Source organism: Ascidiella aspersa, chromosome 3 (genome assembly GCF_963924565.1).
Source record: "Ascidiella aspersa chromosome 3, kaAscAspe10.2, whole genome shotgun sequence".
Taxonomy (NCBI): domain Eukaryota; kingdom Metazoa; phylum Chordata; class Ascidiacea; order Phlebobranchia; family Ascidiidae; genus Ascidiella; species Ascidiella aspersa.
The window spans coordinates 22,656,121-22,678,007 of NC_139449.1; the positions used below are offsets into that span (position 1 = coordinate 22,656,121).

General features: G+C 36.6%; 3 protein-coding genes across 3 annotated transcripts; 1 reads left to right on the forward strand and 2 right to left on the reverse strand.

Annotated features, from left to right (window-relative positions):
• Positions 1 to 17,226, forward strand: LOC146160901 (U4/U6.U5 tri-snRNP-associated protein 1-like). Its single transcript, XM_083383442.1, has 13 exons — positions 1 to 146; positions 8,011 to 8,434; positions 10,927 to 11,127; positions 11,215 to 11,393; positions 11,726 to 11,891; positions 12,350 to 12,451; positions 12,543 to 12,633; positions 14,115 to 14,260; positions 14,717 to 14,879; positions 15,249 to 15,452; positions 16,094 to 16,179; positions 16,247 to 16,400; positions 16,472 to 17,226. Exons 1-13 carry the CDS (start codon positions 1 to 3, stop codon positions 16,807 to 16,809), a joined length of 2,400 nt encoding a protein of 799 aa, XP_083239568.1. The 3' UTR covers positions 16,810 to 17,226.
• LOC146160902 (uncharacterized) lies at positions 4,011 to 4,694 on the reverse strand. Its single transcript, XM_083383443.1, has one exon. The coding sequence runs from the start codon at positions 4,692 to 4,694 to the stop codon at positions 4,011 to 4,013; it is 684 nt and encodes a 227-aa protein (XP_083239569.1).
• A 728-nt stretch (positions 17,227 to 17,954) lies between the features above and the next one.
• On the reverse strand, positions 17,955 to 21,060 carry LOC146160903 (ATP synthase subunit epsilon-like protein, mitochondrial). The gene is made up of 3 exons (XM_083385601.1): positions 20,930 to 21,060; positions 20,465 to 20,607; positions 17,955 to 18,066 (listed from the first exon to the last, which is right to left on the reverse strand). Exons 1-3 carry the CDS (start codon positions 20,959 to 20,961, stop codon positions 18,062 to 18,064), a joined length of 180 nt encoding a protein of 59 aa, XP_083241727.1. The 5' UTR covers positions 20,962 to 21,060; the 3' UTR covers positions 17,955 to 18,061.
• Positions 21,061 to 21,887: the final 827 nt, after the last annotated feature.

Below are 21,887 nucleotides of genomic sequence, written 5' to 3' on the forward strand. Positions count from 1 at the left end.
ATGGGTTCCAAAAAGGAACATAAGCACAAACGAGATCATAAACATAAGCACAAGAGAAAGCATAAACGGTCGGATTCGGAAGAAAGGGACTCACCAGAAAAGCGTCGATATGACTCTGATGAAGAACAAAGACGGCATAAATCCAGGTAATGTATATTGGAATGAGAATGTTATATATGAGCCAATTCTGAATTTCATGGCAGTTCATGTCGAGAGATTGGGTGTGCACAACCTAATTTTGAGGTGTGCAGCTGGGCAATTATGTTTTTTGACATCTTAGGTTGGAAACTAAAAATTTAGCTTTGGCGGTATATAATTTTAGTGTGTAATTTACCAATTCAGGTGTGCGCACAAATTTCTTTAGAAAAATTTTGGGTGTGCACCTGTCACAGGATGCAGACTGGATATTAGCCACAACACTTCAGGAAAATAAGGGGTATGTTAAATGTTTTTGTGTTAGTTTGTCACCAGAAACCGTGAAAAAAATGAAACAATCCATCATACTGTGGCTCTTTATTACTATTGCACATTACGTTGTAACATGATAAACTGATAGCCTCATGTTATAGCCCATAATTATGGAATCTGAGTTAGGTAATTAGCATACAACCCGAAAGTAATGTTACGGATAGCATAAGATCTTCATAAGTGGCATAAATAATGCAAACTTTTTTTTTAATGTCATAACAAATTTGCTTATGCCTAAACGTTTTTACTGCGTGTCACTAAATAAAAATATCTAATCATGTCATATCGTGGGTCTAAAATCGGTTAACTTATGCTTCCTCACAATCAGATTAACACCCGACAGCCTGTGTGAACTGTGTGAAAGCGGCATTAGTGTAAAAGCGGAATGGCGTGTTTAACTTATATATTACAAAAATTAAAAGGGTCGGTCTCTGTTGTGTTCTCAGATTAACTGAGTGCGTTTACTTTCGAGTACAAGCGTAACAAGTAGTAAGTTGAAGTGAGCACGTTTTTAGATAGCGCCACAAATGCAAAACAAGAATCAATGGGGCGATAACACGTAATCACTGAAGCGTAAAAGTATGTGGTAAACAACGATAAGTAATGATATATAACAGTCTCTTTGTATAACCACTTGTTGTTCAAGGCTGATCCTTCCCCAAATCCGGTAACGTTATTTACTTTTCTATTTGCATGCGTATTGTATTAAGCGTGGATGGTGAGAAAAATAAAACTTGAAACTTAATTCTTTGACTTATCTGTGTGGCTCTAAAGATCTAATTCTTGTCTCCGTAATTTCCCAGTACTTTTTTCATTTGGTTAAAACAATCTAAAGGTAAAAAATTAACGTATTGTAGCGATGATTCGCTCAAAAAAGTAGTGGAACATGTACCGCGTAACCACGATGAAAACGTACGCAAGAAAAAGGCAATTGTACGCTTCGTCAACTACAGTGTGCTAACTCGAGTGTGACATTAATTAGGTCACCCACGGGCTGTTACACGCCAGCAACTATGCTGGAGGGAGACTGAGTGCATAGAGTGGCCACACAGCTCCCCCCCAGAAGCGAAAAATGACAACCATAACAGTATCGCGCCGGCGTCCGGTGCGGTGCAGGTTGATGCCGAGCAGTTTGTTTACCGATGACCATAGCTCCGATGTAAACTGCGGGCCGCGATCGGATGCAACATTTATCGGGATGCCAAATCATGCCACCCAGTTGAAAACAAATGCCCTCGCGCAGGTGATGGTTGTTGCATCTTTCATCGGAATTGCTTCAGGCCACCTCGTGTATCTGTCAACCATAGTTAAAAGATAAACATTACCTTGAGAAGGTGGAAGCGGGCCGACTATGTCGATATTCACATCGGCAAACCGGACGTTCGACAATGGGTAATGCTGTAAGGGTGCGCGCACGTGTTGGTGGACCTTCGCTTTTTGGCAAGATGTGCATTGTTTGGTCCACAAGCCAACATCTTTATTGAGACCGTGCCATACAAATTTGGAAGCCACGAGTCGTCGGGTTGTCCGGATTGAAGGGTGAGACAAACCGTGGATGGCGTCAAAAACCTTTCGGCGCCAAGATTGTGGTACTATTGGTCGTGGGTTGCCCATTGAGGTGTCGCAAAGAAGCGTAAGGCCATTTGGCCCGATGTAGACATCCTCTAGTTTTAGGTTAGAAACTGCGGTTCGATAAACCTGAACCTCTTGTACCTGTTGCGCCTTCGCAAGCTCGCTGTAGTCCAGGTCGACAGTGGCGCTGTGTACATTGCTGATTGTAGCGCGAGAAAGTGCATCTGCAACATGATTGAACTTTCCTTTGATGTGCTGCACCTCCGTCGTAAACTCTGATATAGCGGTAAGATGACGTTGTTGGCGACTGGACCATGGATCTGAAATCTTTGCAAATGCAAAAGTTAAAGGTTTCTGGTCCGTGAATGCGGTGAAGATACGGCCTTCAAGGAAGTAACGAAAGTGTCTGATAGCTAAGTGTAAAGCTAACAGTTCACGGTCGAAAGCGCTATATTTAATTTCGGGTGGTCTTAATTGTTTACTAAAAAATGCTAACGGTCGCCATATGCCCCCAATGAACTGCTCCAGCACCCCACCGATTGAAGTTTCCGAAGCGTCGACCGTTATAGCCGTTTTCGCATGCTGTTGAGGATGAGTAAGTAAGGTAGCATTAGCCAACGCTAATTTAGCTGCTTTAAAAGCCATATCCAAACTGTTTGTCCATACCAGCGTTTTTGGTTTGCCAGCAAGCGCTTGATAAATCGGCCTCATAATGCGGGCTGCAGCGGGAATAAAGCGGTTATAAAAATTAATCAAACCTGTAAATTCCTGTAGACCTTTTATTGTTATAGGTTGTGGAAACCGTGTAGTTGCTGAAACCTTGTCGGGCAGAGGAATGGCACCGTTTTTATCCACGCGATGACCGAGAAAATCGATGCGCGATTTTCCGAATTGACATTTCGATTGATTGATGACAAGGCCGTGATTCGACAACCGTTGAAAAAGCTTGTTCAAATGATCGCGATGCTCTTCTACTGAGTGACTGGCAACCAGGATGTCGTCCAGATAAACAAACATAAAGTCAAGGGTTTGACAAACTGTGTCCATTAGCCTCTGAAATGCCTGAGCTGCATTTTTTAGGCCAAATGGCATGCGAAGAAACTCGTAAAGCCCAAAGGGAGTAATTACAGCTGTTTTGGGAACATCCTCTGGAGCCACAGGAACTTGATGGTAGCCACGAATCAAATCAATTTTAGAAAACAATTGAGCTCCTGCTAGGCGTGCCGTGAAATCTTGTAAGTGCGGAATGTTGTAACGGTCTGCGGTGGTGCAGGCGTTTAGGCGTTGGTAGTCTCCACATGGTCTCCATCCGCCTGACGATTTTGGTACCATGTGGAGTGGCGATGACCATGGACTGGACGACCGTTGAATGATCCCCATGTCAAGCATTTTGCGAAATTCAGCTTTCGCTATTGCGAGCTTTTCCGGCGGAAGCCTACGTGCGCGCGAATGGACTGGAGGGCCGCTGGTAGAAATGTAGTGGTGCACACCGTGTTTTGGCATCGCGTGTGTAAACTGGGGAGTAGTGAGTTGCGGATATGCGGCTAATAACTTAGAGTACGGAGTTTCAACAGTCGAAGCAATGACATGGGATGCTTCCTGCGCTGTTTTGCTGCGTGGAGTGCCGTAGACTGACTTCGCATCTACCAGACGATAGTGTTTAAAGTCGACCATAAGCGAATGAGCCCGTAGAAAATCTGCGCCAAGTAGGGGACGGGAAACCTCAGCAATATAAAACTTCCATGTGAATTGGCCTGCGGACAAGTTGAGGCGAAGTACCTTAGTTCCGTAGGTGCGTATATTGCTTCCGTTGGCAGCCAAGAGTTTCTTGCCGGGGATGGGTATTGTGCGGTCACGTCCGGTTGGCGGAATAACGCTTACTTCGGCACCAGAGTCGACTAAATAATTGATACCGGATGTGCGGTCCCAAGTAAAGAAAAGACAGGTTTTAATGCCGGCCGTTGAAAGTATCAACGACCGGCTCGGTCGTTTCCCCGATATTTGCATGGAGGAACACATTTGCGCGCCTTCTCTCGAAAACGGCGGTGGAAGAAACAAAGACCCTGGTCGTTGATATTAGCTGAATGGGTTTCGTGGTTGCGTGAAGGCGTTGACGAACTAACCTTTGAAACAGTCATTCTTGTCCGACTGCTGCTTGCTTGCCAAAGCGTGTCTGCCCGCTGGGCTAAATGGCGTGGATTGGTCATTTCCTCGCTTGCTAAAATAACGCGGACATCCTCGGGCAGGCGCTGTAGGAACAAATGTTGAAAAAGAAAACACGCCTCGTGTGAGCCCAGAAGCGCAAGCATGTCATCCATTAACTCAGAAGGCTTACGGTCTCCTAAATCGGGCATGTTAAGCAGCTGAGAAGCTCGTTCCTGGGGTGAAAGACCGAAAGTGCTCAAGAGCCTTTGCTTAATGGCGTTGTATTTTCCATCTTGCGGTGGATTCTCTAATAGATCGATAAGACGTTTTGCGGTGTCTTGATCTAGGGCTGCAACCACGTGGTAATATTTCGTAGTGTCAATCGCTACATTGCGCAATGCGAATTGCGCTTCAGCTTGTTGGAACCAGACACGTGGCTGCGCAGACCAGAACGAAGGCAGTTTGAGGGCAACGGCGTGTTGCATTATTGCTTGACTTTCCTCCGTCATATTCTTTTGTTGTCCAGAAATGTCGTTTCTGGACTTGCAGGGGTCACCAGATGTAGCGATGATTCTTGTATGAGGCGCTCAAAAAAGTAGTGGAACATGTACCGCGTAACCACAATGAAAACGTACGCAAGAAAAAGGCAATTGTACGCTTCGTCAACTACAGTGTGCTAACTCGAGTGTGACATTAATTAGGTCACCCACGGTCAGCAACTATGCTGGAGGGAGACTGAGTGCATAGAGTCGCCACAGTATAACCTAAAAAGCAGATTTGTGTCTGAAATAGGTCACTAAAGGAAAATCGCGAACGCGCTGATACCATTTAATGACTAATTCACATGCTCACAGCATTGTATAAGCTTGCTGAAGCCGCATGATATAGCCGATGATTTTAAAAAACATGAGTATTTAACATCAAACCAAATTGCAACGTTGTGTGAATTTTAAAATGGAGCTATACTAAACACACAACCTTGGCTAAAGACGTCTCGCATAATTTACGTTACAAAAACCCATGACATATGTCGATCAAAAATTACTAACGAACATAAAAAAGTTGTAGCAGCAATTGTTCAAATTCCGCGAAATTCAAGCAAATAAGTCATCACGGTAAATACTATTCTGCATCCAACGAAAAAAAATCCCGTTTTAAAAGTAAATTTGATTAGGTTTTAAACCGCTGCAACAAACACAATATTTTGCTAACTCAGTCCAAATGTTGCGTAGTTTAAACTCGGTTAGGGTTGTTGTAAGTTTTCTGTGTAAGTGTCTTAATGCCTCATAAAAGAATGTTAAGGAAAACTCTGCAATTAACGCAATATTTTGCGAACTTATTATCTTTTACGTGGTTAAACAAACTGCAAAAAGCTATCAAACATAAAAGTATAAACTTTGCCACATGAAACTTTATTTTTACCATGGCAATGTACTTCACGCAGGTTATTGCGTATAAATGTGTGAAAATGCTTTACCCTTTTCGTCAAGAGGTTTTGCGAGAAGTCGCAGGCCCGCCCTTTCGAGTTAACATGCAACCACTGTTGTGTGATGTTTTTGAATGGTACGACTAAATAATCGACTATAGCACACAACACTTGGCTAAGCATGTCATACATCTTTTAAGTAACGAAAACCCGACATTTTTTAATTGACAATAACTCTGAAACGTAAAACTTCAGGTTGCAGCAGCAATTTATATTTAAGCAAATACGTAATCCCGGTGCTAAACTGCGTCAAACGTCAGAAATCCTCATTGAAAAAACAAATGCTTTTTGTTAAACTGCTGCAATAAACGCAATATTTTGCGATCTCTGCTAAGTATTGCATGGTTAAACCCATTGTAGGAAGTCATTAGACTTTGGCCTCAATCAACATCACAACATTGCTGGGAAGGCTTGTTGTACGATATACGTGTAGTTTTCTTGATGTTTTTTTCAAAGTATGTTTAGTATACGACCCGTGTGGTAGCAGTATTTTACATCCAACGAAGAAAAAAAATTTGTTAAAAGTAAATCTGCTTAGGGTTCAAAATGTGACAACAAAGATGTTTTGCGAACTCTGTCTAAATTTTGCGTGGTTGAATATACTGCTAAAAGTTTGAAACTTAAGTCTTTGCTTGGCACGTTGCACACGTTCGGTTACAATAAATTTCATAACATGTTATGTTTTTTTGCCTTGAGTCTATTGTTTACACCAAAGCGCTGGTCGTCCCTTGACTTACAAGGATTGAAATTAAATTACTTTTTTCACACGGTTTATATACACAGCAAACAAAAATGTAGCGACATTTATCGATCCAGAAATACTAACAAACGCCATACAAATAAAAGTTGCTCACCCGTGACCGGTTTGCGACGTGCTCGCTTAAGATGCAAGACTTTCTCTCATAGAAAGAAACAAATGTTTTTCTGTCTGGGAGCATACTACTTTTTTTTCTATTTTTCCCACTTGCTCGGCGACTCGCTTAAGAGGAGCAGAATGAGCGAGGTTGCTCTGTCTGTCTCTCCCTAAAACGCGAACATGCTGACTGCCGACTGCCGACTCACAAACTTTCTATTTTATTATGTTTAGATGATAAGTTAGATAGGTTGTCAAGCTTTTTGATAAATTTTAGCTCATTAACATACGTGAAGACTTTATAAGAAGAAAAATATGGAAAGAAGTTCTTCAGGGAGAGTTTATAAGAGTACATATTTATGAAACTAGTTAAAAATGAAAATAACACTTTTTTGGTGATTACATCATTTGCCATACATACTGAGTTTTATGTTATTGTCATACTCTAGTCCCAGTCTGCATTTCATGGCACTTCGGAATCTCAGGTGCGCAGCACAAAATTTTAGGGTGTGCATGTGTGCAATCAAGGCTTAACACAGCACACCAAAGGTTTAGGAATCCAACACAACACACAATTCTTCAGGAATTTAGGTGTGCAAGTTGCTAATTCAAGTGTGCACACAAATTGCTTTCAAAAATTTGCCATACATCTCTAAAAAGGGTGATTTTTTTATCCTAGGTTAAAAAAGGCTGGGCATATTTTATACAAAATGATGTAGCTGTAGGCTCTTTGGTAAGCATTCTGCGCCAAAGAGATGTGAACCTTTACTAAGTTTAACTGACTTATATAGTCCATATGTTTTTAATACACAAGATTTGTTGATGTGACACAGTAATTGGTGAAATGCTTTAATAAATACAACAGAAAATGCTTTTAGGAAATACCACATGGTATGATATCACAGCAAACTAAAACAACATATCTGGGTGCAAATAGCTATAAATTGTTGTGTGCAATTAGACTACTAAATAAGGAATGTATAAAATACCATAACAAAATTTGGCAATGCATAACATTGATGAGGTCTCTAATTCTGGGTCGCATTGCCATACACAAACCAAAGTTGTGATTTCAATGACTTAATACCTAGCTCTACCAATTTGCATCTTATATTCTAGCAATTCCAACCATATGTACCAAAAAATATGAATTTTAAATATGTTTTGGAATGTTTTATTTCCCAATCCATAAAAAAATAATTATGATTATTATTTGTTATGTTAACAACCTGAAATGGAGCTTGTTCGAAACTGGAAGGTAAAGATACTTATTTCAAACCTCTAACAAGCGTACAATTAAATTAATTTCTTATTTTGTACTAAGTTGGTCTAGGTAATTTGTTTTAATTTTTTATAAACATATTATATACACCTTAGTTAGTAAACACATAAAAAATACTTCAAGTTGACTAAAAGTAATTTTATTTTCTTTATCAAACATTTTGTTCTGTTTTCGTGCTGTAATTTGCAACTTTATGATTTTCAGCAAAAGGCACAAGACCGAAAAGGTTGAACGGCACGATAGGCACAGAAAAGCATCACACAAAAACGACAGCCAAGAATCAACTAAAGCTCTGGATGTCACAGTTGAAAGCGTTACAGAGGAAACCATTGTTGAAGAGGAAGTTTACATTGCCCCAGCTGAATCACATGAACAACACGAAGAACAGAAAGAAAGTGCCAGCCTCAGCATCGAAGCAACCAATAAGTTACGCGAAAAACTTGGACTGAAGCCACTGGACACAGGTGGCCAAGGAAAAGGTGGTGTGGGTACTGAGGGCAAGGGCGGCGACGATGACTTTGTTCATGCCCCTGCCACTGATATGTGGAAACAAAAGAAAGAAACTGAGCTGCGTGAAAAACTTCAGGCCAGCAGAGAAAAAAGACAAATTACAAAAAAGTTAGCAAAGGTAATGAATGACGATATAAATGGTTTTGTCTGAATTTTTATATTTAAAAGATCATATAAAACAATGTAGTCTCACGCTTTGCTAAAGTTATATAGTCACTTGGGGTAAAAAAAAACAATGTCATCACACCTAAAGTATATATAATTTTTTTTTAATTTCTTTTACAGGTAAAAAATACATTCTTGGCCTAACTAATAAGCCCTCAACCATTTTAATTTTTTTTCTCTGAGTAAAGTTATGCTGGTTTAAACAACAGTTGTTAAATTCGTATCTTAAAAAGGTTTGTAAGACCATTAGAAACGTTTGTGTAATTTCTATACAACCAAGTTTATGGCAATGGCGTTTTGTTCTGTGTTGTGTCATAACATTGATCTATTAAAGCAAAAAATACCTTACTTTCCTAGTTGTTTTAGTTTTTTTACCCCGATCGATTCTATGGTAACGATCGATTCTATTTTTACCCCATAATTTTATTTTGTAATTTTTAGGTTTAAAAAGTAAACTAAATATGCTAAGCCAATATGTACCAATACCAAAGCTACATAATGAGGCTTATTTGTAGACCATGAGCTAAAAACACTAAGGTAGACAACTAACAGGCTTGTACTTTGGGTAAAATAACCAAACTTTTTAGTTTTATTCAGAAAATTTAAAGCTATACACCAAAATGAAAGAATACCAGGTAACATTAGTGCCAAAAGAAAGTGAAACATTTGAAGAAATTAATCAGTCATGAATAGGGACTTGAAATTTTATTCTGATACCGATCCCCGATATTTTCAACAAAGTGTATCATGATCCAAATCAATACCACATGAAGGTAATATTATGCTCAAACAGGCAAAATAGACTAAATTGAAACTTCTAGGGTTATTCTCTTCAGGTCAATTGATCAAAATTTCCTTAACAGTAGGAAAGTAATTAGCTTGAGATGTTAAACTTCTATAAATTTACCTTAGTAGAAAAAGTAGAAAATTTATTTTTAGTAAACATAACAAGTGGCCCAGAACCTAAACAAGTGCAGATCACAGAGGTAGAGTTGAGCAATTATTTTAGACTTGTCCTATAACATAGGGGAAAGATATGAATGTTTTTTGTAATGATGAGGATGAAATAAAGGCAACTTAGCAATTTTTCTTTTAAGAAAAAGCTAATAATTCCAGGTTGTCCTCGGACTGGCCCACAAATCTAAAAACTCATGTTGTTGAGGTAATTTACTTCTTCTGGGACCTAGAAATACAACTGATGACCAGTGCTAACTGTTGAAAGGCACAGTTTTAATTTACCAGGGAGAAATTAGTTGCTAAAAATATTTTAAACAGGTGCAAATTTGGGGTACCATAATGTAATCATAAAAAATGTTTTTTTTTTTACTTAAATTCTCTTTCCATTAAAGGTATTCACACCCGATCCGTCAGAAATCAGTGCATATCTAAGCAAAAAGGTCTATGACAATCAGCGCATCCTAAGGCAGAAAAGTCTAGACTTTTAGACCTTGAGGTCTTGGACAATGCACTAATTTGCATTAACAAATGTGCATAAGAAGATTAAGTTTAACAATACTTGACCCAACCAAACCCAAACGCTAACCAGCGCCCTAACCCAAATAATGTGCGATAATTTAATAATTATAACGCTTCAGGCCCCAATACCTCAATTTGTGACGTAATAATCTTAAATACAATGGACGAGAAACCATCCGAGTTTGGGCTTTTTTCCCCAGCATTTAAAGAATTATTAAAATAACGCACATTATTTGGGTTAGGATTCGGGTTAGCGTTAGGGTTTAGGTGGGTCAAGTGTTATTAATCCTATCTCATACTTTTTGTTATCTTTTCTGAACTTTTAATGAATATTTTTAATTTATCTACGCCGGGAGTTTACCTAAAGGTCCAAATCAGTGCATTGCCAGGACCTCAAGGTCTAAAAGTCTAGACTTTTCTGCCATTGGATGCCCTGATTGTCGTAGACCTTTTTGCTTAGAAATGCACTGATTTCTAACGGATCGGGTGGTATTCATGAAATTTGTGTGTTGTTGTGGCTTTGAAAGAGCATTTTTGGTCTATTTACTTCAAATAAAGTCAAACCTGCTTCTATAAATTATTATAAATGGTCCTAATGTACACTTGTTTTGTTTACCCCGGCATTGTTTTTTTTTGCCCTTTCATCAGGGTAAAAAAAATTTTTTTATTTTATAATAAAATTAAAAATCCTTTATGTGGTTGGAAAGGTAGAACCCATAAGCTCAATAAGAATGAAAAATTACATTTCTGTTGCGAAAAACAAAAGTTAGGCAGACAAGTTAGCTAAAATTGTTTGTTTTTTACCCCGCTTGACTATATGGGGTTATAAATAAAAATATTTTCGTGAAGTTTGGAGGTTTTGTAATAAGTTTAATAATAATTCACTATTAGAATAATGCAAGGTCATTGCAAAATTTAATTCATGATTTTTTTGGCAGTTTTCTACAATACTGACTGATTTTATAACAGGTCAAAACCCTTGGTGAAGAAACTGAAGGAGAAAGTGCTGCGTCTTGGGTCAGCAAGAGCCGAAAGCAAGCAGCGGCAACCAAGCGGGAAATGGCTCTAACAGCTGCGGGTGAAGAATTCGGTCTTGGTGCCTTGATGGAACACGAAATTCAACCTAAAAAGAAGAAAAACCAAAAGACGTACAGTGAAAGAGATTTGAAGGTTTATTTTATTAGGTCCAATAAGTAAATGTGATATGCATAGTACATGATTTCATATTGCTAAGACTGATGATTCATTTGATTGTAGGGTATGAATGTTGAGCACTCACTTGACAGTTTTGTCGATGGAAAAAGTGCAATCCTTGTGATTAAAGACAAGGACATACTTGCAAGTGATGATGAGGATGTTCTGCACAGTGTTAACATTGATGACAGTGAAAAAGCAAAGAAAAACTTGGACATAAAGAGAAGAGGAACAGGATATAAGTGAGTTGCAAACCAAAGTTCCCAAGATTCTACTCTAAATGGATATTTAACAATGAGGTTTTATATAACTCATGTTAATCTATATATAATATCCAGAACAAGTTTAGCACAAAACTTTTTGTCGTTGTAAGCAAGCTAAAACATAGATTTTCACAAAGTAAATTTGACAGTGCTCAATATAACTTGGCATCTAAATAATAAACCCTTTCTGAAAGCTATCAGTTTTTTTCAATTATATAAATGCCTTTGAAGTATTTTCATAAAATTTTTGTACTGTGCAGTGTGCAACACTAGGTATATATCTATTATGACTTTTTTCTGGTTTAACTCAGGGCTTATGAGGAAGAAGAAGTTGACGAAATGGGATTCTTTAAGGCTAAGTCAACTTTAGGCAAATATGATGAAGAAATTGAAGGGGAAAAAATAAATAGATTCACTATTGGAGATAAGGGTTTTGTTGACACATCTTGGGAGAAACAAAAGATTGAAATGAAACAAGTTGGTGAATGTTTTCAGTGTGTTAAAATTTGGAAATTTAAGCCTAAATTATGTTTCTATGATTAAGTTTACTAGAATGTTTTTAAGATGGATTATAAGCATACTGTTATTTAACATTGCCATGATTTTTTTAAGTAAAGAAAGAAAATCTGCAAAAAATAAGTTTATCCTAATTGGTAAACTATTTCGAAATTATTTAAATATGCATGAATTTGATTAGTTCATGACAAGTAGTAGTACTATTAGTCTTATCAACATAGTTCAATCTGTATGGATGTAATTTTAAAAATATTATGCATTTCAAAAGTTTTGTGTATTTAAGCATAAAAATAGGTTTACAAACTGTTAATCTTTTCTGCTGTAATTAAGTATTTTTATTTACATAGATACTTAGTAATTTGTATTTATTTTCAATTGCGTTCCTCAAAATTAAGCATTTTAGTTTTATCGTTGTGTAGGAGATAAGGGCCAAAGGAGAATCATTGACCTTGCCACCACTAAAAATTGCATCTGAGTACCTAACAGAGGAGGAAATGAAATTTAAAAAGAGGAAGAGAAAGGTATTACTTTTTAAATATGTGTGGTGGAAAGTTTACAATCTTTCACCCTACGACAAGTTTTTTTTTACATATCACACTTTTTATGATTCAGGTAAAAAAAGTTCGAAAAAGGGAAACTTTTAAACCTGAAGACCTTCTTCCTTTGCCTGGTGAAGTGGAACGCAATGATCATGGATCAAGGTGTGGTCCATATATAATTGTGCTTTTTTTAGAAAATATTGAAATTGCTCTACCCTTGATAACAAGGGCTAAGGTGTAGATACCTTACCTTGTTGTTCAAGGACTACATAAAATTCAATCGCGAGGTACCCATTTAGGGCTTTGCTAACACCATAAGTTATAAAGATGTATACATTGGGGTAATTCCATGTCAAAGCAACCATAAAAAAGAAAAATTTTAACCACTACACCTTGGATTTATTTTATATTTGCCACACTTGTAGAGTTTTTCAGCCAGATCATTAAAAACTTTATTTTGTCAAATTAGGTTGAGGGGTAAAAAAGTTATGTCATTTTAAAATTTGGGGTAATTTGTGCTCGGTCAACCATGAAATTCATTGATTTTTAGCTATGTAAACTTCAACATCTTGCATCTTCGTGATGGATTGAAGTTTGTGTTTGAAATAAAGTTTATTTGAAAGATAATAATTTAAGATCCTATTGGTTAGATTTTTATGACATTTGAGGCTGAAGGTAAGAGGTCATGTAGAGGTTGAGTATTTGTCTTTTTTGAGGTCAGTGAAGCGGAACCCAATTTAGAAGCGAAATATCTCAAAAGCATTGACTTAAACTTTTTGTGTAAGATGTCTCTGGAGAGCTTATTCCAAGTTCTTTTGCAAATATTTTATTTATTTTATTTTATTTTTTTTTTGGTTTTTGTAGACCACTTTTGACAGGGAATAAATTGTAGTTCGAAATGTTTAAAAATCTGTGAAACACTTTGAAAGTTGTTTCTCACATTGGAAAATTGTGCACCAGAACTAAGGAGTACTTTTAGGGGGCACAAGTAAATTTGTTATTGATTTTGGTTTTTCACGCTTTTAAGGGATAAAAACTAAAAACTCTGTTATTCCTATGTATTGTGTGTAAATTTATTGATATAACAAAGTAACTAACATATTTATAAGGATATATAATTAGAAATATAAAAAGTAGGAAATTTTAGTTAAACAATTAAACTTGAAATGTGGGACAACAGAAGGAAAATTGTTTGATTCTGTGTTTAAAGATACTTAGCAGTAAACTTGGAAATTCTTCTTGACTGATAAAATCCAATCAAAGATTTGCCTAACAGCAAATTGTTTTAACCTTAAATATCTTAAAGGTGAATAGTATGGTTTAAAAAGTTTATAATGCCAGGCACTGTAACATTTTAAAAGGTTTATAAATTTTAATTCTAATGCCAAACTATGGGCCACAACAGCTTTTGCCTGTTCAAGACCAAAACATTAAAAAAACATTTGGAGTGCAATAACCTTATAATAATAAGATCTCTGGAAAATAAAGGGGGAAAACAGAACTACAATATACATATATAGTAGCGATATACTCCTGGAAAAATATTCAATAACATGTAGTTGTTGTTATTTTAATTGCAATAATCCTAAGTTTCAAATTCCCATATTTGAACCAACCATTTTTTGTAATTTTGTCAGAACGAAAGCAAACAGTGGAAAAATACCAGGGTGGAATGAAGAAGTTGAGGTTACTAAGACAGCTTACAACGAGGCGATGGAAATTGAGGAGAACAACATCATCCATGATGACGAGGAGGTTGTGAACGAACTGCACAGAGCTCTTGAGAAAACTGTAAGTTTGGGTGCTGCTTTTTTGGCACAAAACTGTTTGGCTCAGGGGTGGGTAGCGGATGAGGTTAGAATTTGGGTAACGGTTTAAATTATATTAGAAGAGTGAGTGATAAAATAAAATAAAAATTAAAAAATAAGGGGTTTGGGTAACAGGTTCTTTGGGATTTTAAGGATTTAAGGACAGGAATAATATTTTTTTAGGTTTCTTATTTTTAGTTAAAGTTTCTTGAGATCAAAATACATTTTATAGCGAATTAGTTTTGTTAATTATTACCCTTCCTATAAAGTTTTGGATTTTTTAATTTGATTTTCTTCCTAAAAAATGCACTTGGTCATAGCCCAAGTCCTTTCTGCACAAGTAGAAAAATTTTGATTCAGAAAATTTTAAATAGTAGCTAGCCTAAGCTTATTTCTCGTTATAACATATTACCAATTAATATTCCTGCATTACTTGTAGAGAAGAGCAAAACAAAAACAAAGTGACCAGACTGAAGACAGTGGCGCACAAAAAGTTCTGCAGCACCTTGAAGCGCTATCAAAAATTGAAGTGAAGAAACCTCAAGAGCAATATGCAAACACGCTCTTTCTAAACTCAACTGATGAGTTTTGTAGACAACTTGGTATTAACATTTTTATGAAACCCAATTTTAATTGTACACCTAGTACAGGGGTTACCAACCTTTTTCACACCGTGGCCCCCTTTAAAAATTTTGAGAAATCAATGGCCCCCTTGTTTTTTCAACCTTTTCAAAAAATGTTTTATACAGTAACCGCGTATTTGAAAAAAAAATGATATACATACAACACACAATGAACATATTATTTTTCAATTTTTTCAAGGCCCCCTTGAAAAAGGCTTATGTCACCCTAGGGGGCCATGGCCTACAGGTTTGGAACCCCTGCCCTAATGAAACTTATCTTTGTTACTTTTCCAAACCTTGTTAATAAAAATAAGTTACCAATTGGTTAGCTAAGCTTATATCTTTCAGGGAATCCCATAAGGGCAAACACAATCACTCAGGAGGAAGACATGGATCTGGAGTCCGACCACAATGAGGAGATGGAAGAGGAAGCTTCGACCTGGAACTCTGTCGTTCCCGGAAAAGAACCAGAAGTTGTTGAAAAAGAAACTAATTCTGATACCGAGGGTGAGTACGCATTTGAACATTATTTCGTACAATGCTGTGTTAACGGTATTATTGGCCTTTTTAGGTTTGCATTACGTCACATTAAAATTTGCCTTTAAGTTAGTCTATTGCACTTATCCCCATTGTTACGTCATAGCGTGACGGTAGAACATAAATAACTCCAGTTGTTAATTGCTTTACATAAGTGTACAATTTTAGGGGTTTGTAACCAAGTTGTTTCTTATAAAAAACAATGTGGCCCGCGTCAACGTTTTATATACGTGTTTGAGTTTGACCGCCATCGCAATGTTTTGCTCATTCCTGAATCCTGGTATATGGGAACTGTATAGTCCAGTGATCTTCAACCGGTGTGCAGGTTGTGCATCACAAACTTTTAATAGACAATGTGCAACAACAAAACAGTCATTAAATAGTCTCTTTCTTATTTTCTCAAGTTTGTTTGAATATTGTTTTATGTCATGCAATAGTACTAGCAAGCAGATTGCAGCCATATCGAACTCTCATCGACAGTGTGTAAAATTTTGGCAGCTCCAACTTTTGAAGAGCACTGCTGTATACCATTATTCCTAAGCTTTGTGTCACTATTGTGTGGTTTAAATTACTCCGTAAAAGCTGCATTAAACCTTGTTTGTCCTAATTCAACAAAGCCTCTTATTTAAACTTCAAAAATATTATCTTTTTTTCAGACCACGCTCCTATAGAAGCCGAGCCTCTTGCCGGTGGAGGCCTTATGGGGGCCTTGAAGCTGGCACAACGAAAGGGATATTTAACTGTAAGACAATATTTTGATGCCTTAAAGATATTTTCTCGCATACTAAAATATTTTTTTGAATTTATAGGAGGAACAGAAAAAAGGCAACACTATTGTGACAACCAACACAAACAGCAGTCTTTACTCGAAGAACTATGCTATCGAAGACAAAAATGCTGTAGACTATTTGGACAAATATGCCAATGAAAAGTACACCAAGGACCGGTCACGCTACGACAGAGGTCAATACATTTTTTTTTACTTTCATAATCCCTTTCCTCTATTATAAATTTGTGTTTTGTATTTTGTGTAGGCATGGTTACTGACTTTTCCGAGAAGTCTGACTACAAGCCGAATATTGCAATTGAGTATGTTGACGACCGTGGTAAAAACTTAAGCGCAAAAGAAGCCTTTCGCAAACTCTCGCATCGCTTCCACGGCAAAGGTTCAGGAAAGAGCAAACTGGAGAAGCGAATGAAAAAATCACGAGAACTTGAAACAATGAAACATATGAGCTCTACTGATACACCACTAAACACTGTCGCAATGATGAAAGAAAAGCTTCGTTCAGAATCAAGTCCCTATATTGTGCTAAGTGGAGCAGGAAAAACCTTAATGGCAGGAGGTGGTTCATTAGCAAAATCAAAATAAAATACGTTTTGGGAAAGATGATATTGGTTGCCATACTCGTTCTGTGGTACTGGTACACAACACATATTGAAGAATGTGAAAGTGTATTTGCACTGCCGAGAAATTGAATAAACAATATTTAAAAATCCATTTTACAAATAAATTTTAGCTGCTAGTTGTTATTTTTCAATAGAAGTTGCTATTGCACTCAAAACAGCACACACTCATAGCAGCGTGTCGCAAAACATTTTTACCTCACCTGTCTACCTACGAAAATGTAGTGGTACATCTGTCGAGATAGCCTAAGCAAGCATGAAATCAGTCAAAAAAAAGTCTACATTAAAGTTTAGCGTAGTAGTTTTAAATTAAAACACACAGATAAAAATAAATTGAATTCATCAAAATCTCACACTTTTTGTTAAACTGAATTTTCAGGCAATCAAAATATAATACCGGTACAGAGTTTTTTAAATAATTTTCCTGTTCGCTCTCTATATTGACAAATATTTTAATTCAACAGAAAAATTAGGCCAGCTCAATTAAAAAGTCTGATTTATATGGTTCCACGAAACTACATGTATTTCAAGTATAGGATTTAGCACTCGCCTGCTCGCTGATGCGAATGCAATTTGATTAGGTCAAATGTCGATTGACCCCCTCAATCGATTGGCATGTGCGTAAGCAAAACTGGGTTGTTTTATTAGATTAAATGGTCTAAGTTTACAAAAAAATATGGTAATGGCCAATGACCCTGGTCAATTTTAGCGTAAATTGCTACACATAGACAAGCGCCAATGCACATAATAAATGTTCTACGCATTCAATAGACCGGTCAATAAAAAACGGTCAAATTTGTGGATAGAAGGACAATTTGGTATAACGAACTTTGCAGACGGGTGTGCCAAATTTTGTCTGAGTGGCGATTGGGAGACAGTTGCCATCGCAAACACGTAGGAATGACCATAGACTACTTTGGTTAATAAGAATGTTTAGCTTTCAGTAAACTTGCTGTATTTTGAGTTTGGGGTGCTTTATTATTTAATCAATTGAGATGAACGAACCGTTGGGTATTCTACACTTTCACTGATGTACAGGAGTTTCTCAATCACAATCTGTTGAAAACCACTGAACTAATACTTCCATCTTAATTGTATTCAAATAATAGCTCTGGTGTCTTAGAAATTGGTTTATTTTCAACAAGTGATGTAAAAACGTTTTTGATTTGAAACTTCAAGATGTACGCCATTGAATGCGATCCTCCATCAACTTTAGCTTATTCTGTAAAACAATATCTCAGTACACTTGGGATATAAATTACACAATTAAAAATTTTAAACTTAAGTTATTCAACTTTGTTAGCTCAACTGTATGTGATTACATTGGGTCAGCAAGACACATATTTTTTTAATTAGATGTTGATATTGTGCAATACACTCTGTAGCTAATATTTAATTGCAAAATTTCTATTTTAGTGATATGTCATGCTAGATGTCAATTGCAGGGTTTTAAATTGAAGAAAATATTTACAAAAAAAAGTTTGGATACCACCAAAGCATTGATTTGAAGATTTTCAACTATACCACACCTCTACCAACATGTATATTATTATAGCAGTTGAATGAGTGTGAAATAAGAAGTCCATCTGATGAGTTAAATTCCCTGAATTAACAGTATATTTTGCTCCTTTTGGGTGAATCATTAGCATGAGAGCACTATAGGCTTGGAAAAATGTTTAGGGTGCAAAGTTGTTTCCGAACTATACATTGTCAATTTAAACATAAATAACAAATCTTTCCCGCTATTTTTTAGTATCTCCTTAAATGTATTTTAACTGAACTTTAGTTGCACATGTACAAACAACTAAGTTTTTTGTGGGACTCCATTGATTTGGTACGTAGAAAGTAACACAAAAAATAGTCTACAAATACTGCAACACACATTATTTGGGTGCGGATTTGGGCAGGTCTTAAGTATTATTGTTAATAAATAAGACCCACCTACACCCAAACACAAACCGACACCTTAACCCAGTGGTTCTCAACCTGGGTCGCAAGGGGTTGTCTGGGGGGTCGCCGGGTAGTATTTGATAAAAAAAAATTCATAAGAAATAAGCAATGTGAACCAAAAGTTTAGCAGTATAGAATGAAGCAACCGCCAGTCTAACATTTGTCTTTGTGTGGCTTTTGCTGCAGTGAACCTGTCGCGTTTATGACATCACCATTACAAAATTTGGTCCAAAAATGATAAATCTTCCTAATTTTAACTGCTGTGTCCGACGGGTTTTAGATTATTAGGACAGTAAGCTTTCTGTTCTAATTTGGCCGAATTTATTTGCAACATTGTGGGATGAAGTAAAACCACGGGCTCAAGAGGCCTCCAAAATTGTTTATACCAACTTTACTAACGTAAATCAAGAATTTTTCGCGCTTCGTGCAATTTTGATGCGTATTTCCACAATAATTCTGTGCAGCATAAAAGCGTCAGGTGAAGTATAGGGCGCTTTAGTTCCAAATTGCAATTCAGGCCAACTTACAATAAAATTTGTGCAAGGTTTACGATAGGTTACAGGGAAAGTATTTCTACTTGGCAGGGCATCATAACTTTTTACATAGCCTTTCTAAAACATTTGTGTTGCAGTTTTGGCAAAAGGAAATAGAATTTACAGAAAGCTTTATTATTGGACTACCGTTAATGACTAACTGTTTTGTAAATTTGTATGGTATTTTGGCTGTTCACTAAGAACAATTACCTCCATTGATTTCCATTAGTCTCGCACTAGGTACATGCTAAATTATTTTTTGACCTAAAATATCTGAATTTCACACCAACAGTGTCCTAATATTTAATCCAGCATCTGACAACCCTGGCTCAAACCATAACTTTAGCTTGTTGTGCAATGTACATAGCACATTTCAGCCAAATTTTGATACAATCCTAGATTCATTGTCTAGATTTTTTTCCGTTTCGAATTTTGCCATACTCAGGTTTATGTATCACTAGGCCTACAATATGTCCTCTTTTCTCAAGAAAAGTGAATGGTCCTCCGAGGCCGCTTAAAAATGCCTTAGTGTCCTCTTTTTTCGCATTTCGAGTTAGTTGCTTATACTTTCAACAAAACTTTTAAAAAATACTGTCTTGTGGTTGTGTATAATTTCAATGACATTTCGTGTGAACAATTTTACGATCTGGTTAAAAATGATCATTCCTTATTTGCAAAAGTTAAGGGAACCGCAAAGTATTCATGGGCTGAATCTGAAAAATAAATTTGACTTGTTGTTTTTGTGTCTGTTTTTGTAACTATTGCGTGCAACTACCAAAAAAATGTAAAATATTAACAAACTCAAACGTAACAATTCTACTTCCGTTTTACTTGCCAACAAAAAAATGTCCTCTTTTGGGTGCTGAAAATATGGTAGCCATATGTATCACACACTTAATAATTGGGGGGTCGCGAAAGTTATCGAAAACTTAAGAGGTCGCGAGAACAAAAAGGTTGAGAACCACTGCCCTAACCCAAATAATGTACGTTGCTGTATGCAGCATTTGTAGACCATTTTTTGCGTAACTTTCTACCCTTCAAACAGAAAAGGGAAAAAATGTTCATGGCATCCCCCCAATAAAGTGGTTTTGGGCAATATTACATGCCAAAGATCTTTCAAAATAGCCTCTTCGTTACCTTTAAATGCTCCTTGTGGCTTTCCATCTTCCCATTTTCTATAAATGACACTTTTAAGTGCACGGCGTTTAGCAGCTTCCTGGAACTCTGGTTTAAGTACATTTCTCACAGCTTGAGCGCATATTTGAGAATAACGAATGTACCTGAAGTATATAAAAATACATTAGGTAGCACTAACCCTGATTGCATTCCACTGCCTTTCCGCCAGAGATCTTTGGCGTGGAATGCTTGCCCAAAACTACGCCAGTGACGTCATTTGGCGTGAAACATCGCCGGCCTGGTAAATTAACTAAGAAAAATAGCCGTTTTTGGCGTATATATTGTCCTATTTTGGCGTAGGATTTCAGCCAAAACAAATTTGGGCGTAAATCTTTGGCGGCCACAAATTATGGAATGCAGTCAGGGCACTAACAGTACATAAACAGGAACTTTTTAAGTTAAATGTTCATAAAACACACAACTTACGTTAGGCCAGCTTGACGCCACGGAGCAACCATTATATAGTTTTATTTACAAAAACCCTAATAAACCTGAAAAAACCTAGAAAGTTACATGATCGCCTAAAAATTACTAATTACAGATTTTTTAAGTGTAGGACACCATGACCGCAAATAGCAATATATCTAGTGAACATAAATCCTATACTAAAGAGTTTAAATCCTGACCAGTGACCACCACAAAGACATCAAAAGTAGTGATAATAATACTCCGTGATTTAACTTAAATGTACAAAAAAATCAATTAAACGACTGGTGCCTGGACACGATTGTTTCCATTTTTTTTTAACTTTGAAAATTTATAGAACATCTCACGATTTTGCGTATCACTCTGACCTTTTTGATCTTACAAAAAAAAAGTACAAAAAACAAAAAGTCCAAATAAAATGGTAGAAGGACTTTACTTTGGAAAATGAGTTTCGCCTTGTTAAAAATTAATTTTACGCTGACTGCGCGGTAAGTGGCAAACATAGCTAAAAGTACGAAAAAAGAAAAACATTAAAAATGTAAATTTTTCACTTCAGGATAAAAAACACTGATCTCTATGAAACTTTCATAGAGATCAGTGATAAAAAATAGAATTAAAACGAAATAATAGTTTAGTCACAAAGTATTTCAAATTTTGTTTCGCGTATGATATAGACCAGTGCTTTTCAACCGGGTGTATCGTACACCCCAGGGTGTGCCATATTTTTTAAAGAGTGTACCACTTTGATGAGGTGTACAGGGGTGTACCAGATAACGCATGACAATAGGCCGATGACTAGCTATAAGAGTTGTGTTACTTTACTGAACATTGTGAGGTAATATTCCTATTATCTTATATTAAGTGCGACCAGGTTGACCTGGAGTAACCTGTTGTTTTGACGTGACTTAATGGCTATTCGACATAAACGACGTAAACGATGTTACGCATTTGCAGTTAT